At 44.7% G+C, this 20,022-nt stretch overlaps 1 protein-coding gene across 1 annotated transcript; it reads right to left on the reverse strand.

The window, feature by feature from the left end:
• On the reverse strand, window positions 1-19,644 carry LOC115105860 (palmitoyltransferase ZDHHC8B-like). The gene is made up of 10 exons (XM_065007481.1): window positions 19,341-19,644; window positions 9,395-9,516; window positions 6,183-6,340; window positions 3,604-3,776; window positions 3,311-3,413; window positions 3,076-3,167; window positions 2,835-2,967; window positions 2,539-2,653; window positions 2,113-2,225; window positions 1-1,996 (listed from the first exon to the last, which is right to left on the reverse strand). The coding sequence occupies exons 1-10, from the start codon at window positions 19,442-19,444 to the stop codon at window positions 911-913; spliced, it is 2,199 nt and encodes a 732-aa protein (XP_064863553.1). The 5' UTR covers window positions 19,445-19,644; the 3' UTR covers window positions 1-910.
• Window positions 19,645-20,022: the final 378 nt, after the last annotated feature.

Consider the following 20,022-nt stretch of genomic DNA (forward strand, 5'->3'; position numbering starts at 1 on the left):
TAAGTGTCCATGTTAATATTTTAATATAACAGAACACGAAACAAAAATAACAACGAGAATGTAAGAAACGAAACAGTCCTGTCAGGTGAAACAACACAAAACAGGAAACAACTACCCACCAACACAGGTGGGAACAGGCTACCTAAGTATGGTTCTCAATCAGAGACAACGATGATTGGGAACCATACCAGGCCAAACACATGGAAATACAAAACCTAGAACAAAACATAGAATGCCCACCCCAACTCACGCCCTGACCAAACCAAAATAGAGACATAAAAAAGGAACTAAGGTCAGGACGTGACATGACTACCTCATGAAGCTGGTTGAGAGAATGCCAAAAGTGTGCAAAGCTGTCATCAAGGCAAAGGGTGACTACTTTGAAGAATCTCAAATATAAAATATATTTGTTTAACACTTATTTGGTTACTACATGATTGCATATGTGTTATTTCATAGTTTCGATGTCTTCACTATTATTCTACAATGTAGAAAATAGTCAAAATAAAGAAAAACACTTGAATGAGTAGGTGTGTCCAAACTTTTGACTGGTACTGTATATCAACAATCAAAGATAAGTATTTTCAACTCTGTTCTAGTTGAGCTTATTGGTTCCTTTGACTACATGAGGAGGCACAACTGTCTGTCAATTGGCCACTGTCCTGAGAATCAGATATCTGCATATGGTGTTGGTTAACACTCTGTCTTTATTCAAAACACACCCTTGTCTAGCAAGAGGACCAAGTATAAATATCTGTACAAAATGATTCCCATAACTGCATATTGATGTCCTCTCCACTCCCACACAGACACACTTACACCGTGCTGGGAAGTTGTGGATATACAGGCTAACACTGCAGAGTGGTGTGGCTGACTGGCTGCATACACCCTCAAGAAGATTTAGTGTTTCCTACTTGGATAGAGCCAGGGGTGCTGAGTCCTTGCCCTCCATGGCGCATATGAGTGAGGGGCGTTTTGGGGGGACGCATGGGGCAGAGGAAGAGGAGGAGGTGTGGGGAAGGGTGGAGGAGGAGGGTGAGGGCTTGGCCTGCCTGTCTGGGGGGAGGTAAGATGGGGAGGGTGAACGACCCTTATTCTGTAGGCTACTGTTGCTCTGCAGTGGGGAGCTGGAAGTCCTGGGGGCTCGGGTCAGAGAGGATGATGAGGCGCTGGAGAGGGGCGACCTCGTACCTGCGTACCCCAAAATACCTGTGCTCATCATGAACTCCCTGGAGCCGTATGAGGGCGGGGTGGGGGCGCGGGAACCCGGGGGGCGCATGCTGTCTGCAGGGAGGCTGCGTCTGCTGGGGATGTCGTAGACCCCCATGTCTGGGCAGCCATATAGGGCCTGGGACCTGGCCTGCATCCGCAGCATCCTGTCCTTCGCCTCCATCTCCTGCCGCTCCTTAATGGAGGCCATGATGGACTTGGAGAGGTTATCGTAGCGGATCGGAGAGGCCTCCCGATGGATCAAGGTCTGTGGGGAGAGGTCCCTGTGCATCAGGGCCTGAGGGGTGACATCCCGTAGAGAGGGGTCCCTGGGTAAAGTGTCCCTTGTCTGGGGAGATTGTCTGCTGACCCCCATGAACATGGGGCTGTAGGCATGTGAAGGGGACCCCTGCAGCACACTGCCATCGAGGCCCAGGGTCAAGAATTGGGGGTGGTAGTGAAGTGGCGGTCCCCCTCGCTGGGGCAGGTAGTTAGGGTCACCTGGGTTCACCAGGTTGCTGTAGGAGAAGCTGGTGTGAGGGGGGAACCTGCCCGGAGACACCTGGTGGGAGATCAGACCCTCTGAGTGCAAGGCCGGCAACTTGTTTCCATGTCTATAGGCGTGTTTATGGGTGAGGAAGCGGGAGTTAAGGGTGAGAGAGTTGAGCTGGTGTGGAGAGGACATGGGACCCGACTGGAAGGCTAGCTGCTGGTCCACTCTGGCCAGGATGGGTTCTGATGACAAGTAATGACCTCTACTGCTGCCCCCCTGTTGCTCTGGTGCCACCTAGATGTAACCACAACATATAACAGACCGTCAGAGAGCTCTCAAACCACAACCACGATCTGTGAAAACGGCTGCACAGTGTATCTGATGTCATTATTGTGAATGATATGACTGACCTGTTGGACAGATAAGGGGGGTGTTGGCTTGGTGGGGGACTGCAGTGCTGGCCTGAGCTGCTGCAGGATCTGCCCAGGGGGAGGGCTCAATGGTTTGGGATGAAGACTACTCTCTGAACTGAAACACAGAGGAAGGAGGATTAATATTCACCAAAATAAATGTGAAATAAATGACAATCGTATCTAGTGGGACTGAGCTAGTCCAGAGAGAGACAGTAATGTATGTGGAATCTAACACAAGCCTTTCATGGTACATGAAATAATGTCGCCACCATGATGCAGTGTTAAGAGCAGTGGATGACCGTTTGAGGGGTTTCTGGACTGTTTCAAGTTTCTTCATGATAATTTCCTCAAGTCATCTATAATACGAGGTGCATAAATACAGGTACTGTATGCTTGTTTGTCAGATTAGTAACGTGACCCTACCCTCTAGGGCTGCTAGGTGGCTCTTCAGCAGGTTGGGGTCTGGTTTGGGGTGCAGTGGGGGTGGGGTGTTCAGGCGTTTAATATCTGGCTCGTCCATTCCGTCAGCAGACGGGCGCTGAGAGCGGAAGAGAAGGAAACACAGTTCATTATACCTGATCTGCTGATGAAGTCTAATAATGATGCTGTGTGTGTGTGTGTGTGTGTGTGTGTGTGTGTGTGTGTGTGTGTGTGTGTGTGTGTGTGTGTGTGAATAGGGGATCTTCCCTACTGAGGGTATTTGGGGTGGACAGACGTACTTTACTTTGGAGATCATGACGCTGGACACCGTTATCCCTGACCCTAATAATTGGGATCTGTCTGTCAGTCTCTGGTTTCAGGAAAGGAGGCATGATGCAAACTGCTGATTTCTTAATGGGCCTCGCTGTATACCTGGTATGGTCCAAGCAAATAGATGAGTTAATGAGCTCCAATTTAGGGTCCGTTTACAATATATTATACTGTACATGATGTTTACATAAAACATGAAATGTTTCTTACTTTGGAGAGATGGGACTACATATGAGATACTCCAGGTTGCCACAGCAACCTAGAGTGAAAGGGTTGACCTCTCCTTGAAACTTCCCAGTAACCTGTGAAAAAGTAACCAACAATTTCCTAATTAAAGTGAGGACTCAACCTAGAGTCACCCCATTATATAGTACAGAAACCTTTTATCTAGTCATTTAAAAGCATGAGTAACATGGAATGAAGTACAGCCCAGGGTTTGTCTGACCTGTTCATTGGTGGTTCTGCCCCTAGATACCAGATAGAGGTGGAACCCTGTGAGGCCCAGGACAGGAATGAAGAACAGGCCTGATACACTCATCACCACCAAGCTGGACGAAGCAGTAAAGGAGACTCAACAGCTCTCTTTAGGAAGCTTTGCAAATGAATGACCATGATCATACTGCACATACCGTATGAACACACACACACACACACACACACACACACACACACACACACACACACACACACACACACACACACACACAGAGCACACAGAGTGTGTGTAAGTAAGGATACGTGACAGTACAGTGCAGCTTCAACAGGTCTTCCTGATGGTGTAGAATGTAGAGCAGGCCACCGGAGAACACGCCCACCATGTGCATCGTGAGTGACAGCAGAAACAGGAAGAAGTAGCGGTAGTTCCGCCTCCCGATACAGTTGTTCACCCAGGGACAGTGGTGGTCAAAGTCCTGCATGCGATTATGACACAATGGAATACAACATTAGATAAAACATTCAATCACTCTGAGAATTATGACAACATATTGTAGCAGCCTACTTTACATGACTCTGTCCAACATTGTGTATCCATGCTACAAACAGTATTTTGGAGTGGTCTAGCTAGCCACTTACACATGGTATTGATAATGATTGGACAATGAAAAAACATTATCATCAGAAGTCAAATATCACACAAATGTTGATATGCACTTAGCTGTCTTAATATACCTCAGTGTACACACACAGATTGTCCCAACCCTTTTTAAATATCTCTCTCCGCTCCAGGGACAATAAAGGATTGGGGGAAAGGGATTAACCTGATTAATGTGATCCCTCTCTCACCCCTCCCCCTCTATCCCTCCATCATTCTCTCTCCTCTCTCATCCACCATTACCTTACAGCCACACACACATCACAGACAAACTGAATTGGTCCACCCACACAGACAGCATCGTGAAGAAGGCGCAGCAGCGCCTCTTCAACCGAGGGGGGGGCTGAAGAAATACGGCTTGTCACCAAAAGCACTCACAAACTTCTACAGATGCACAATCGAGAGCATCCTGTCGGGCTGTATCACCGCCTGGTACGGCAACTGCTCCGCCCACAACCGTAAGGCTCTCCAGAGGGTAGTGAGGTCTGCACAACGCATCACCGGGGGCAAACTACCTGCCCTCCAGGACACCTACACCACCCGATGTCACAGGAAGGCCATAAAGATCATCAAGGACAACAACCACCCGAGCCACTGCCTGTTCACCCCGCTATCATCCAGAAGGCGTGGTCAGTACAGGTGCATCAAAGCAGGGACCGAGAGACTGAAAAACAGCTTCTATCTCAAGGCCACCAGACTGTTAAACAGCCACCACTAACATTGAGTGCTGCCAACACACTGACTCAACTCCAGCCACTTTAATAATGGGAATTGATGGAAATTGATGTAAAATATATCACTAACCACTTTAAACAATGCTACTTAATATAATGTTTACATATCCTACATTATTCATCTCATATGTATATGTATATACTGTACTCTATATCATCTACTGCATCTTTATGTAATACATGTATCACTAGCCACTTTAAACTATGCCACTTTGTTTACATACCCTACATTACTCATCTCATATGTATATACTGTACTCGATACCATCTACTACATCTTGCCTATGCCGTTCTGTACCATCACTCATTCATATCTTTATGTACATATTCTTTATCCCGTTACACTTGTGTGTATAAGGTAGTAGTTTTGGAATTGTTTGGTTAGATTACTCGTTGGTTATTACTGCATTGTCGGAACTAGAAGCACAAGCATTTCGCTACACTCACATTAACATCTTCTAACCATGTGTATGTGACAAATCAATTTGATTTGATTTGACTATTGACCCTACTCAGACCCACCCTCCCCCTCAACAACTACAGCACACCCTCCCTCCCCTCCGTCCACGCTCCCTCATCACCCTCTCCTCCACCCCTTCCTACCCTTCTCCACCAACCCTTCCTCCCCACCACCCCTTTCTCCCCCTCTCCTCCGCACCACCCCTTCCTCCCCTTCTCCACCAACCCTTCCTCCCCACCACACCTTCCTCCCCTTCTCCACCAACCCTTCCTCCCACCACCCCTTCCTCCCATTCTCCACCAACCCTTCCTCCCCACCACCCCTTTCTCCCCCTCTCCTCCCCACCACCCCTTCCTCCCCTTCTCCACCAACCCTTCCTCCCCACCACCCCTTCCTCCCCTTCTCCACCAACCCTTCCTCCCCTTCTCCACCAACCCTTTATCCCCACCACCCCTTCCTACCCTTCTCTACCAACCCTTCCTACCCTTCTCCACCAACCCTTCCTCCCCACCATCCCTTCCTCCCCTTCTCCACCAACCCTTCCTCCCCACCAACCCTTCCTCCCCTTCTCCACCAACCCTTCCTTCCCACCACCCCTTCCTCCTCCACCACCCCTTCCTCCCCTTCCACCAACCCTTCCTCCCCACCACCCCTTCCTCCCCTTCTCCACCAACCCTTCCTCCCCACCACCCCCTTCTCTCCCCTTCCTCCACCAACCATTCCTCGCCACCACCCCTTCCTCCCCTTCTCCACCAACCCTTCCTCCCCACCACCCCTTTCTCCCCTTCTCCTCCCCACCCCCTTCCTCTCTCTCCCCCACCACCCCGTCCTCCCCCTCTCCACTACCCCTTGCTTGTTCTGTCTCCCTTTCCTCCCTCTCTCCCTTTATCACTTTCTAACCTGTCCTCCCTTTCTCCTCCTTCCCTCTCCCTCTCTCACCTCCCTCTCCCTCCCTCTCTCACCTCCCTCTCCCTCCCTCTCTCACCTCCCTCTCCCTCCCTCTCTCACCTCCCTCTCCCCTCCCTCTCACCTCTACACAGTGGTCACAGACACTGCAGTGGGAGCATCGTGGAGGTCTGTAAAAGTGGCAGGAGGCACACCACTTCAGCCTGACCTGGACACCCTTCACATCCACATTCTTGTAGAGCGGAGCGCGGAGGTCATCGTCCTTGTCCTCGTCCTCATTAGCTGAAACACAAACACACAGCTCAACATGAACTACAGATCAATGGCACAACACTGGGAGTGGGGTAACACTAGACATACACTACCGTTCGAAAGTTTGGGGTCATTAGAAATGTCCTTGTTTTTTAAGGAAAAGCACATTTTTGTCCATTAAAATAACATCAAATTGATCAGAAATACAATGTAGACATTGTTAATGTTGTAAATGACGAACGTAGTTGGAAACGGATTATTCTTTTATGGAATATCTACATAGGCGTACAGAGGCCCATTATCAGCAACTCCTGTGTTCCAATGTCACGTCGTGTTAGCTAATCCAAGTTTATCATTTTAAAAGGCTCATTGATCATTAGAAAACCCCTTTGCAATTATGTTAGCACAGCTGAAATGTGTTGTTCTGATTAAAGAAGAAATAAAACTGGCCCTCTTTAGACAAGTTGAGTATCTGGAGCATCAGCATTTGTCGGTTCGATGACAGACTCAAAATGGCCAGAAACAAAGCCCTTTATTCTGAAACTCGTCAGTCTATTCTTGTTCTGAGAAATTAAGGCTATTCCATGCAAGAAATTGCCAAGGAACGGAAGATCTCGTACAACACTGTGTACTACTCCCTTCACAGAACAGCGCAAACTGGCTCTAACGAAAATAGAAAGAAGAGTGGGAGGCCCCGGTGCACAACTGAGCAAGAGGTCAAATACATTAGAGTGTCTAGTTTGAGAAACAGATGCCTCACAAGGCCTCAACTGGCAGGATTCATTCAATAGTAGCCGCAAAACACCAGTCTCAAAGTCAACAGTGAAGAGGCGACTCCGGGATGCTGGCCTTCTAGGCAGAGTTCCTCTGTCCAGTGTCTGTGTTCTTTTGCCCATCTTAATCTTTTATTTTTATTGGCAAGTCTGAGATATGGCTTTTTCATTTGTAACTCTGCCTACAAGGCCAGCATCCCAGAGTCACCTCTTCACTGTTGACGTTTGTCACGCCCTGACCGCAGAGATCTTTTTATTCTCTATGTTTGGTTGGTCAGGGTGTGACTCGGGTGGGAAACTCTATGGTCTTTATTTTGGTCGGGTATGGTTCTCAATCAGGGACAGCTGTCTATCGTTGTCTCTGATTGGGAATCATACTTGTGGGATGTTCTGTGAGGGGTGCTCTGTGTAGCCTACTGAATGTTACGTTCGTTTTCCTTTTGTTGTTTTTAGGTGTTCAGATAAAATGTACGCCGACCACGCTGCACCTTGGTCCGATTATTATTATTATTTTTTATTTGACCCCTTTTTCTCCCCAATTTCGTGATATCCAATTGTTTTCAGTAGCTACTATCTTGTCTCATCGCTACAACTCCCGTACGGGCTCGGGAGAGACAAAGGTTGAAAGTCATGCGTCCTCCGATACACAACCCAACCAAGCCGCACTGCTTCTTAACACAGTGCCATCCAACCCGGAAGCCACACTCACCGTGCACCTGGCAACCTTGGTTAGCGCGCACTGCGCCCGGCCTGCCACAGGAGTCACTGGTGCGCGATGAGACAAGGATTTCCCTACCGGCCAAACCCTCCCTAACCCGGACGATGCTAGGCCAATTGTGCGTCGCCCCACGGACCTCCCGGTCGCGGCCGGTTACGGCAGAGCCTGGGCGCGAACCCAGAGTTTAAGGGCTCTGCAGTACAGCGCCCTTAACCACTGCGCCACCCGGGAGGCCGGTACGATCATTTCGACGAGCGTAACAGAACATTCCACCAAAGAAGGACCAAGCAGCTTGGACAGGACGAGTGGATGTGGGAAGAGATCCTGGACGGTAAAGGACCCTGGACGCAGGCTGGAGAATATCGCCGCCCAAAGAAAGGTGCGCTCGGAGCCAGCTCTCCGCAAGTGCCACGCTAGAGTGGGCATCCAGCCAGGGCAGATTGTGCCAGCTCAGCGCTCTTGGTCTCCGGTTTGTGCCAGGGTATCCTGCGCCGGCTCTGCGCACTGTGTCTCCGGTGCGCTGTGACAGCTCAGTGAGTCCTGTGCCTGCGCTCCGCACGTGCCAGGCTAAAGTGGGCGGCAGGGTAGCCTAGTGGTTAGAGCAGTGGACTAGTAACCGGAAGGTTGCAAGTTCAAACCCCCGACAAGGGATTACTGACAGCTGACAAGGTACAAGGTACAAATCTGTCGTTCTGCCCCTGAACAGGCAGTTAACCCACTGTTCCTAGGCCGTCATTGAAAATAAGAATTTGTTCTTAACTGACTTGCCTAGTTAAATAAAGGTAAAAAAAAAAAAACATTTAAAAAGTGGGCATCCAGCCACGAAGAGCGGTGCAAGTTATAAGCACCAGATCTCCAGTGCTCCCCCACAGCCTGGTTCATCCTGTGCCTGCTCCACGGACCAGGCCTCCAGTTGGTCTCCCCAGCCTGGTGAGTCCTGTGCCTGCAGCGAGGGTCCCCAGTCCTAGACATGCAGAGAGGGTCTCCAGTCCAGGGCTTTGTTTCTGGCCATTTTGAGCCTGTAATCGAACCCACAAATGCTGATGCTCCAGATACTCAACTGGGCTAAAGAAGGACAGTTTTATTGCTTCTTTAATCAGTACAACAGTTTTCAGCTGTGCTAACATAGTTGCAAAAGGGTTTTCTAACGATCAATTAGCCTTTTAAAATGATCAACTTGGATTAGCTAACACGTGCTAAACGTGCCATTGGAACACAGGAGTGATGGTTGCTGATAATGGGCCTCTGTACTCCTATGTAGATATTCCATAAAGAATCAGCCGTTTCCAGCTACAATAGTCATTTACAACATTAACAATGTCTACATTGTATTTCTGATCAATATGATGTTATTTTAACGGACAGAAAATGTGCTTTTCTTTCAACAACAAGGACTTTTCTATGTGACCCCAAACTTTTGAATGGTAGTGTACATCTGGTGTAGTTTATCATTCTATTCAAGAATAAATCCAATGCACTAGCTAGTATGTTATAACTAGTAGACAATAATTCAATACAGTTGAACAACTACATGCCCACCAACTGTAATTTACAGTACTGAATAGACTTGTGCATAGTATAGTAGTTATTCACCCATGGGGAGAACGCCTGCATCCATAAAGGTTGCCATGGTGAAGTTGGCCAAGACAAGGAAGAACAGGATGGCACTGCATGGTGGTACGTAGGTTGACACAGTCACTGCCAGCCACGGGCACCTGGGACAAAGACAAGATGCAGATCAGTGGACTCACAATACACACACATTACACTCACAGTACACACACATTACACTCACAGTACACACACATTGCACTCACAGTACACACATTACACTCACAGTACACACATATTACACTCACAGTACACACATTACACTCACAGTACACACATTACACTCACAGTACACACATTACACTCACAGTATACACACATTACACTCACAGTATACACACATTACACTCACAGTACACACATTACACTCACAGTATACACACATTACACTCACAGTACACACACATTACACTCACAGTACACACACATTGCACTCACAGTACACACATTACACTCACAGTACACACATTACACTCACAGTATACACACATTACACTCATGGTACACACATTACACTCACGGTACACACACATTACACTCACAGTATACACACATTACACTCACAGTATACACACATTACACTCACAGTACACACACATTACACACACATTACACTCACAGTATACACACATTACACTCACAGTATACACACATTACACTCACAGTATACACACATTACACTCACAGTATACACACAGCACACACACAGTATACACACATTACACTCACAGTACACACACATTACACTCACAGTACACACACAGCACACACACAGTATACACACATTACACTCACAGTATACACACATTACACTCACAGTACACACACATTACACTCACAGTACACACACATTACACTCACAGTACACACACATTACACTCACAGTACACACACATTACACTCACAGTACACACACATTACACTCACAGTATACACACATTACACTCACAGTATACACACAGCACACACACAGTACACACACATTACACTCACAGTATACACACATTACACTCACAGTATACACACAGCACACACACAGTAATATACCTAGGTTGAATGTGTTCAAAGGGGCATAAATCTATAGCTCTCTGGCTCAGTGTAAGAATAAATCAACAGTCATGATCATAAATATTTGGTTGCCTCAGCAGGAAAATGTCATTTAATACATTTATATTGTTTTACTGTCCAAAACATACACTAGTTTCCGAACTGGGCAATGCCAAATTCAGTCTGATCTCCAACTTCATGGCGTTTGCACTGCCATAAAGCAAATAAGTTTCAAACTAGAGAATTAGATTTGCTGTGAGGATTCCATGATTATATATCTACAGTATGAGATGAAATAGAGGCTCTGTACATTAATCAGGGTTCCTGAAGGAGACACAGAGAAAAGGCACAGTGAATTACAGTATAATGATTACATTTCAGCATGAGTAACCTATGCATTATCTTCATTTTAAGAACAAATGTATTGTACAGTGGAATTGAGTTCAAAACCATGCTGCTGTGAAGATTTTATCTTGAAAAACTTTGGGCCTCTTACATTATCACAACTGGTATTAGCATCTCCTTCCTGTGGGTATTTTATTTTTTTAGGGACAATAACAACAGCAGTAGTGTGGTATGCCATTGAAGTGCAGACTGTGTATTAATGACCATGAATGTAACAGTGACCGTAACAGGACTGTGATCAGTGTGAAAACAGAAACTGGACGGCTCCTCCACCCCACATGACCCAAAGCTGCAAATGTCAAGGGTCAGGATGTGACGAGGGCAGAACATGTACAGTGCATTTGGAAGGTATTCAGACCCCTTCCCTTTTTCCAGATTTTGTTACGTTAAAGCCTTATTCTAAAATTGATTAAATTGTTTTTTTTTCACCCTCATCAATCTACACACAATACCCCATAATGACAAAGCAAAAACAGGTTTTTAGACACTTTTGCAAATGTATAAAAATAAACATCATATTTACATAAGTATTCAGACCCTTTACTCAGTACTTTGTTGAAGCACCTTTGGCAGCGATTACAGCCTCGAGTCTTATTGGGTATGACTCTGTACTTGGTTCCATTCATCTTACCCTCAACCCTGACTAGTCTTCCAGTCTCTACCGCTGAAAAACATCCCCACAGCATGATGCTGCTGTCATCGGGTTCTTGGCCCTTCTCCTCCGATTGCTCAGTTTGGCCGGTCAGCCAGCTCTAGGAAGAGTCTTGGTGGTTCTAAACTTTTTCCATTTAAGAACGATGGCGGCCACAGTGTTCTTCGACCTCATGGCTGGATTTTTGCTCTGACATGCACTGTCAACTGTGGGACCTTATATAGACAGGTGTGTGCCTTTCCAAATCATGTCCAACCAATGGAATTTATCACATGTGGACTTCAATCAAGTTGTAGAGACGTCTCATGGATGATCAATGGAAACAGGATGCACCTGAGCTCAATTTCGTGTCACATAGCAAATATATTTGCAAACATTTATAAAAACCTGTTTTCGCTTTGACATTATGGGGTATTATGTGTAGATTGATGAGGGACATGTTTTTATTTGATCAATTTTAGAATAAGGCTGTAACGTAACAAAATGTGGAAAAAGTTAAGGGGTCTGAATACTTTCTGAATGCACTGTATGTGTGAACTGAACTCCAATGGAATGTCTTTAGACTGACCGTGACTGTGAAACAGACAACATTTTGACCAAATTTAGAGTCCCTTCCCCAGCTCTAGCTCCAGCCCAGCGTAATGCAAGCCCCAGTTAGGATGAGAGTGTGGGGGAAGGTGGTTACCCCGGAAGGAATGCCTGGTAATGAAATGCCAGCTGCAATCCCAATAATCCCAGGATTATGGACTCTGGATTACAGACCACTCTGCCAGCCCACAATGGTGGCATCCTCGCATCAGATGCCAAACACACAGAACCTGCTGTCAGCGGCCAGCAGCACACATAGCCCAAAAGACTCCATTCCATGCATATAGAATAAAATAAACCATACATACTCCATCACCTATACAGCTGCAACAGACATGCCTGCCTTTAAAGACAAACAGCCTTCAAAGGCAAGTACAGTATAGTTATGTACTGGAGAAACAGCTGTGTCTGAAGATCTGTCAGAGTAATGCTCCTCTATAAGGATTTATTTAAAGGCCCAACGCAACAGTTTTTATCTCAATATCAAATGATCTCTGGGTAGCAACTAAGTACCTTACTGTGATTGTTTTCAATTAAAATGGTCAAAAAAACAAACAAAAAAAAAGAGCCCTTTAGCAAAGAGAAATTTCTCAAGCAAGAATATTGCTAGGACTGTCTAGGAGTGGTCTGAGTGTGTAGGGGAAAACGGAAAACTAGACATTTTTGGCAGAGATGTTTGGAACTCTCTTTCTTATTGGTCTATGAATTAATTTACCGCCTGGTGATGGCACCAGGCAGGCCAAAACTCCTTTCCACCAAAACAGGCTGACATTTTAGTCTTTGTAAACAGCTCTTACACTAAAAAGGCATTATCATAATTTTCACAATTTAACAGTATTATTCCAACTTCATAGTGTGTAAATATACAGTGGGGCAAAAAAGTATTTAGTCAGCCACCAATTGCGCAAGTCCTCCCACATAAAAAGATGAGAGAGGCCTGTCATTTCCATCATAGGTACACTTCAACTACGACAGATGAAATGAGAATTTTTTTTCTCCAGAAAATCACATTGTAGGATTTTTTATGAATTTATTTGCAAATTATGGTGGAAAATAAGTATTTGGTCAATAACAAAAGTTTATCTCAATACTTTGTTATATACCCTTTGTTGGCAATGACAGAGGTCAAACGTTTTCTGTAAGTCTTCACAAGGTTTTCACACACTGTTGCTGGTATTTTGGCCCATTCCTCCATGTAGATCTCCTCTAGAGCAGTGATGTTTTGGGGCTGTTGCTGGGCAACACGGACTTTCAACTCCCTCCAAAGATTTTCTATGGGGTTGAGATCTGGAGACTGGCTAGGCCACTCCAGGACCTTGAAATGCTTCTTACGAAGCCACTCCTTCGTTGCCTGGGCGGTGTGTTTGGGATCATTGTCATGCTGAATGACCCAGCCACGTTTCATATTCAATGCCCTTGCTGATGGAAGAAGGTTTTCACTCAAAATCTCACGATACATGGCCCCATTCATTCTTTCCTTTACACGGATCAGTCGTCCTGGTCCCTTTCCAGAAAAACAGCCCCAAAGCATGATGTTTCCACCCCCATGCTTCACAGTAGGTATGCTGTTCTTTGGATGCAACTCAGCATTATTTGTCCTCCAAACATGACGAGTTGAGTTTTTACCAAAAAGTTATATTTTGGTTTCATCTGACCATATGACATTCTCCCAATCTCTTCTGGATCATCCAAATGCTCTCTAGCAAACTTCAGACGGGCCTGGACATGTACTGGCTTAAGCAGGGGGACACGTCTGGCACTGCAGGATTTGGGTCCCTGGCGGCGTAGTGTATTACAGATGGTAGACTTTGTTACTTTGGTCCCAGCTCTCTGCAGGAGAGTGGTTCTGGGATTTTTGCTCACCGTTCTTGTGATCATTTTGACCCCACGGGGTGAGTTCTTGCATGGAGCCCCAGATCGAGGGAGATTATCAGTGGTCTTGTATGTCTTCCATTTCCTAATAATTGCTCCCACAGTTGATTTCTTCAAACCAAGCTGCTTACCTATTGCAGATTCAGTCTTCCCAACCTGGTGCAGGTCTACAATTTTGTTTCTGGTGTCCTTTGACAGCTCTTTGGTCTTGGCCAGTTTGGAGTTTGGAGTGTGACTGTTTGAGGTTGTGGACAGGTGTCTTTTATACTGATAACAAGTTCAAACAGGTGCCATTAATACAGGTAACAAGTGGAGGACAGAGGAGCCTCTTAAAGAAGAAGTTACAGGTCTGTGAGAGCCAGAAATCTTGCTTGTTTGTTGGCGACCAAATACTTATTTTCCACCATAATTTGCAAGTAAATAAATAAAAATCCGACAATGTGATTTTCTGGATTTTTTTTCTCATTTTGTCTGTCATAGTTGAAGTATACCTATGATGAAAATTACAGGCCTCTCATCTTTTTAAGTGGGAGAACTTGCACAATTGGTGGCTGACTAAATGCTTTTTTGCCCCACTGTATATAGATGTTTTTGACTGCACTGGGCCTTTAATTGAAACAGATTAATACCTAATTGTACTACTGAGTAAACCAGATTAATGAGGGGAACAGAACAGTAGGTTCCTAAAACTGGAGGAGGGGATTCATATCTATATCTTCTCTGAATAAACATTTCACTAAATATTGTCATGTTTGAGATGTACTTAAATTGTCATAACAGAGCTAGATTACATGGATATGTGCATTATACTCTACCCTTGTACTACTACACAGAGTCCATACTGTACTTGTCCCAGTATATCTACAGTATACTGTACTTGTCCCAGTATATCTACAGTATACTGTACTTGCAAGTCTAGCCACCCTACAGTATAAATAGGAAATGTGGATTAAGTTGGCAGATTCAGGGGTAGCTGCCAGCTGGGCAGCACTAAATAGTAGGGATCAAGCCCAGTCAGTCTGGAGTGGTGTTCATGTGCCTGCATACCACTTTCACTGCCCTCCTATACCAGCAAGACCAATGGGTAGTGGGGAAAACAAGGAGCCAAAAAGGCAATTAGGAATAAGTATACTGGCACTGTTCATCTTTTTAAAACAAATTATTTATCTGGTTGATTCCCCTACCATTTCACCCATCTGTCAAATAATGGATACATCACCTAAAAATACTAAATGAGCACAGTATGGAAGATAATGATATTGGATTCCAAATAAGTAGAAATCAGTCAAACTGATTTGGGATGAGTGCGGAGGGTCGGCCCGCGACTGATTGTTTTCTTATCAAATGGATTATTTCTGTGGAAGCCTTTGCATGAGTGGCTCTGCTGCCTGGACCATCATTGGTTTGTGACCATCTGGAGCAACTGCACATGGAGAGTTCCTCACGCTGCAGTGTGGCCAGGCGGGTAGACAAGCCCCTGCCCTGCGCCTAATGAAACAGACAGCAGAGCTGTATTAAATCATCCAGAAGGGTAAACTGCTGCTGAGACTGTCCAATCTGCACACTGCCCTGCCTGAGAAGAGCCCAGCTGTTGGTCAGCGAGTCAACACCACCACTGTTGCATCGGTCAAGCAGCAAGCAGAGGAGAGCATTAGAGATTCTCACAACTACAGATCCTTGAACATTTCATGGATGTTAGACATGTTGAATAAGATATGATCATCAGACCTATGGAAGGTACTGTATGACTTGGCTTTAGCCACAATTGATTACACTGAATGAACACACAACACTGTTATAAGATGGTTTGGAGAGACTACTTCATTGAACTATAAAAACTATGGCTTGAATATCAACGACATATTTCTATTACATATAATAATGTTGTATGTGTAGGGATCGATGTGTAGGTGGGAAAAAAACAAAATGTTTGTTTGGGTGGGGAGGGATAGAGAGGAGTGTAATTCTATAAATATCTGACCCACTACGGGTGTGTATCACATCTGACCTCCTCCCCTCTGCACATGGTCCCATAATTAACTCAGAATGAAAGGTCAAGAAGGCTTCTACGTACAGAACTTTGCAACATCTCAGCTACATTAAATGTTGAGATTAACTGACAAATTGTTACTAGGAAACACCCTTGACGTTACCATTTGTAAGAATCTTTGCTTGTTTGTGGCTCTACCCTTAGTACCAAACACTATAAGTGTTTAGTGATGCTTGAATGTCCAACGAATGTAGCTTTATAAAAAAAACTAGCTTTATAAAAAAAACTACATTAATTCTACTGCCAACAATCAAACATACAAAATGACATTCTGCAGCTTTATCCAAGGCCCTTTGGCCTTTGTATGCCTTTTGTGAATAGGATAAAAGCAGAAGTCAAATGTCCATCTCGCGTGGAGTAATTAAGCAATAAGACCAGAGGGGGGTGTGGTATATGGCCAATATACCACGGCTAAGGGCTGTTCTTATGCACAACGCAACACGGACTGCCTGTATACAGCCCTTAGTCGTGGTATATTATCCATATACCACAAACCCTGAGGTGCCCAATTGCACCCTCACCCTCACCTCCCCACCCCTTGGCTGAACCAAGGTTGATTTTATGACGGGAGACAACCAATGTCCCTTTTCCTCAGTGGTACTAAGGTGGGCTTGTATTTGGTCAAGACACTGGCAGGAGCTGTCATCTGTCCATCCCTGCTTTTAAAGGAACTAAGTAAAGGCCTGTCTAACAGTAAAGGCCTGTCTAACAGTAATGTAGGCTTACATATGATGTAATGGCAAAATATTGTCCCTCCAGATTCCATTTCTTCTGCTGCTGCCAAATAATTATATAATTTACAGCAAAGGGTGGTCCCCAAAGATCTGGGGTCATGTCCAAATAAATAAATGTGCTTCCTGCGTTGATGAAACGGGCCTCCACTGCTTCCTGAGTGAAAGGGAAAACAAAGAGCTTGTGTGATTGGGCTGGACTGCTCTGTTTCAACATGACCTTATCTATGAGTAATGGATGTTCATGGAATAGACAATTTCAGACATACAGTGCCTTTCGGAAACTACTCAGACTCCTTTACTTTTTCCAAATGTTGTTAGGTTACAGCCTTCTTCTAAAATTGATGAAATGGTTTTTTCCATCATCTATCTACTCACAATACCCCATAATGACAAAGCAGAAACAGGTTTTAAGAAATGTTTGCTAATTTATAAAAAATAAAAACGGGTATATCACATTTACATAAGTATTCAGACTCTTTACTCAGTACTTTGTTGAAGCACCTTTGGCAGCAATTATAGCCTTGAGTCTTCTTGGGTATGATGCACTCTGGAGCAGGTTTTCATCAAGGATTCGTTCTTCTTTGCCTCAATCCTGACTAGTCTCCCAGTCCCTGCCGCTAAAAACATCCCCACAGCATGTTGCTGCCACCACCATGTGAGTCAGTGACTTTCAACCTGGCACTGTCATAGGATGTGACCTTTCCAACAAGTCAGTTCGTCAAATTACTGCCCTGCTAGAGCTGCCCCGGTCAACTGTAAGTGCTGTGAAGTGTGAAGTGGAAACATCCAGGAGCAACAACGGCTCAGCCGCGAAATGGTAGGCCACACAAGCTCACAGAACGGGACAGCTGAGTGCTGAAGTGTGTAGCACGTAAAAAATCATCTGTCCTCAGTTGCAGCACTCAATACCGAGTTCCAAACTGCCTCTGGAAGCAACGTCAGCACAAGAACTGTTTCGGTCATGAAATGGGTTTCCATGGCTGAGCAGCCGCACACAACCTTAGATCACCATGCGCAATGCCAAGCATCGGCTGGAGTGGTGTAAAGCTCGCCGCAATTGGACTCTGGAGCAGTGGAAACGTGTTCTCTGGAGTGACGAATCACGCTTCACCATCTGGCAGTCCGACGATGAATCTGGGTTTGGTGGATGCCAGAACACTGCCAGTGAAGGGAAGTCTTAACGCTAAATGACACAATGGTATTTTAGACGATTCTGTGGTTCCAACTTTGTGGCAACAGTTTGTGGAAGGCCCTTTCCTTTATCAGCATGACAATGTCCTGTGCACAAAGCAAGGTCCATACAGAAATAGTTTATCGACATTGGCATGGAAGAACTTGACTGGCCTGCACAGAGCCCTGACCTCAACCCCATCGAACATCTTTGGGGTGAATTGGAACGCCGACTGCGAGCCAGGCCTAATGGCCTAACATTAGTGCCCGACCTCACTAAAGCGCTTGTGGCTGCAGCAATGTTCCCACATCTAGTGTAAAGCCTTCCCAGAAGAGTGGAGGCAGTTATAGCAGCAAAGGGGGCACCAACTCCATATTAATGCCCATGATGTTGAAATGAGATGTTCGACGAGCAGGTGTCCACATATTTTTGGTCAAGTAGTGTACTTTTACTTCATTACGTTCCTAAAAAAAATTAATGTACTTTTTACTCCATACATTTTCCCTGACACCCAAAAGTTACACTTTGAATGTTGGCAGTACAAGAAAATGGTCCAATTCACACATTTATCAAGAGAACATCCCATCCCTACTGCCTCGGATCTGGCTGACTCACTAAACACACATGACTCTTTGGTCAATTATGTCTGAGTGTTGGAGTGTGCCCCTGGTTATATGTAAACAAATAAAAAACGAGAAAATAGTGCCTTCAGGCTTGCTTAATATAAAGAATTAGAAATTATATATACTTTTACTTTGATACTTATGTATATTTTACCAATTACATTTTCTTTTGATACTTAGGTATATTTAAAACCAAATACTTTTAGACTTTTACTCAAGTAGTATTTTACTGGGTGACTTTTCAGTCTTACTTGAGTCATTTTCTATTTAAGGTATCTTTACTTTTATTCAAGTATGACAAATGGGTAATTTTTCCACCACTGGTAACTACTAATGGACAGCTTTGGGTACAGTATTGCTGAACTGTTTTATGAATAATATTGCATATTGATATGCAAATAAAATTACACCAGAATATTTTTGGGGGTCTTTTTTACTAAATTGCTTATTCTCACCCCCAAAAATTGTGTCATCGTTACACTTCTGTTCGATTGAACGCTACAAAAACACTGGGGAATGTTCTAAATTCCGAATGTGAATGTGTAAAATGTTTATACTAGTTTGCATAGTGCGTGAGCAACATAACCTATTTTATCACAATATTTCCCTGTAGAAAGCTACAGTTTGGAGTAAACGTGCATGCTCATTGCCTTATCCATTGAATTCTCTTTAAATCTCCAGACCACTTCATGTATGGAATAGTATACTGTAGTTTCGAAAGGGTAGGCCTACATTCGTGTCTGTTTTTAACTACTTTTCCTGAAGGAGACATAGTGGTCAACTTACGTAAATACGAAGAATAAAGTGGTGGACCCAACGAGGAGTACGGCAGCGGTGGACACTGGAATAAACGCACTGGCTTTAATTCTCTCATCGCCGCTGGTGGGCATTCTGTAGCCTACTTTCCACAAACATCAGCAGTTTATTCTAACGAAACGATTACACCAAGATAAAATAATGATCCACGATACGATGTATTCCCACTCTTCTATGTCCTGATCTCTGTCCTGGTTTTCGATGGATCCAATGCAAACGAATGCATGGTGAAAAAGTCCAATGAACTGTGACCGTCTTCGAAATCCCACACAGTCCCGACTGGTCCCGAAAAACTTAGCGAAGCCGCGCAGCTTACTGGTCAGGGCTCTGTTTGTGGGGGTTTCTCCGGGGGGAGAATGAATTACGTAAACTACACTATAGCAGGCTAGACCACGTTGTGCTGTATGTTAACCAAAAAAATACAACAATTTTTTAATTTCATATTAATTTAATTTTTAATCATACTCTTGATTAAAAATGTAATTTGCTTTACCATGGAAATGCATTTGTGTCATTAGAAATTGACAATAATGTTGCACTATAGTCAGAGATAGAATATTACACATTTGTACATAATTGAATGCTAACAACCTAGACATAGGCTATTCACACCCTGGTACAGTATATGGTGGTCAGGTTACTCCTTTACACT

Source organism: Oncorhynchus nerka, linkage group LG22, assembly GCF_034236695.1.
Source record: "Oncorhynchus nerka isolate Pitt River linkage group LG22, Oner_Uvic_2.0, whole genome shotgun sequence".
NCBI lineage: Eukaryota > Metazoa > Chordata > Actinopteri > Salmoniformes > Salmonidae > Oncorhynchus > Oncorhynchus nerka.

Excerpts from the sequence above, each read along its gene's own strand:
- LOC115105860 (XM_065007481.1), bottom strand. The coding sequence starts at position 19,444 with ATGCCCACCAGCGGCGATGAGAGAATTAAAGCCAGTGCGTTTATTCCA. Across the intron at positions 9,517-19,340 it reads ACTTTATTCTTCGTATTTAC|GTGCCCGTGGCTGGCAGTGA; the intron begins GTAAGTTGACCA and ends TCTTTGTCCCAG. Across the intron at positions 2,654-2,834 it reads GTCATGATCTCCAAAGTAAA|CGCCCGTCTGCTGACGGAAT; the intron begins GTACGTCTGTCC and ends TTCCGCTCTCAG.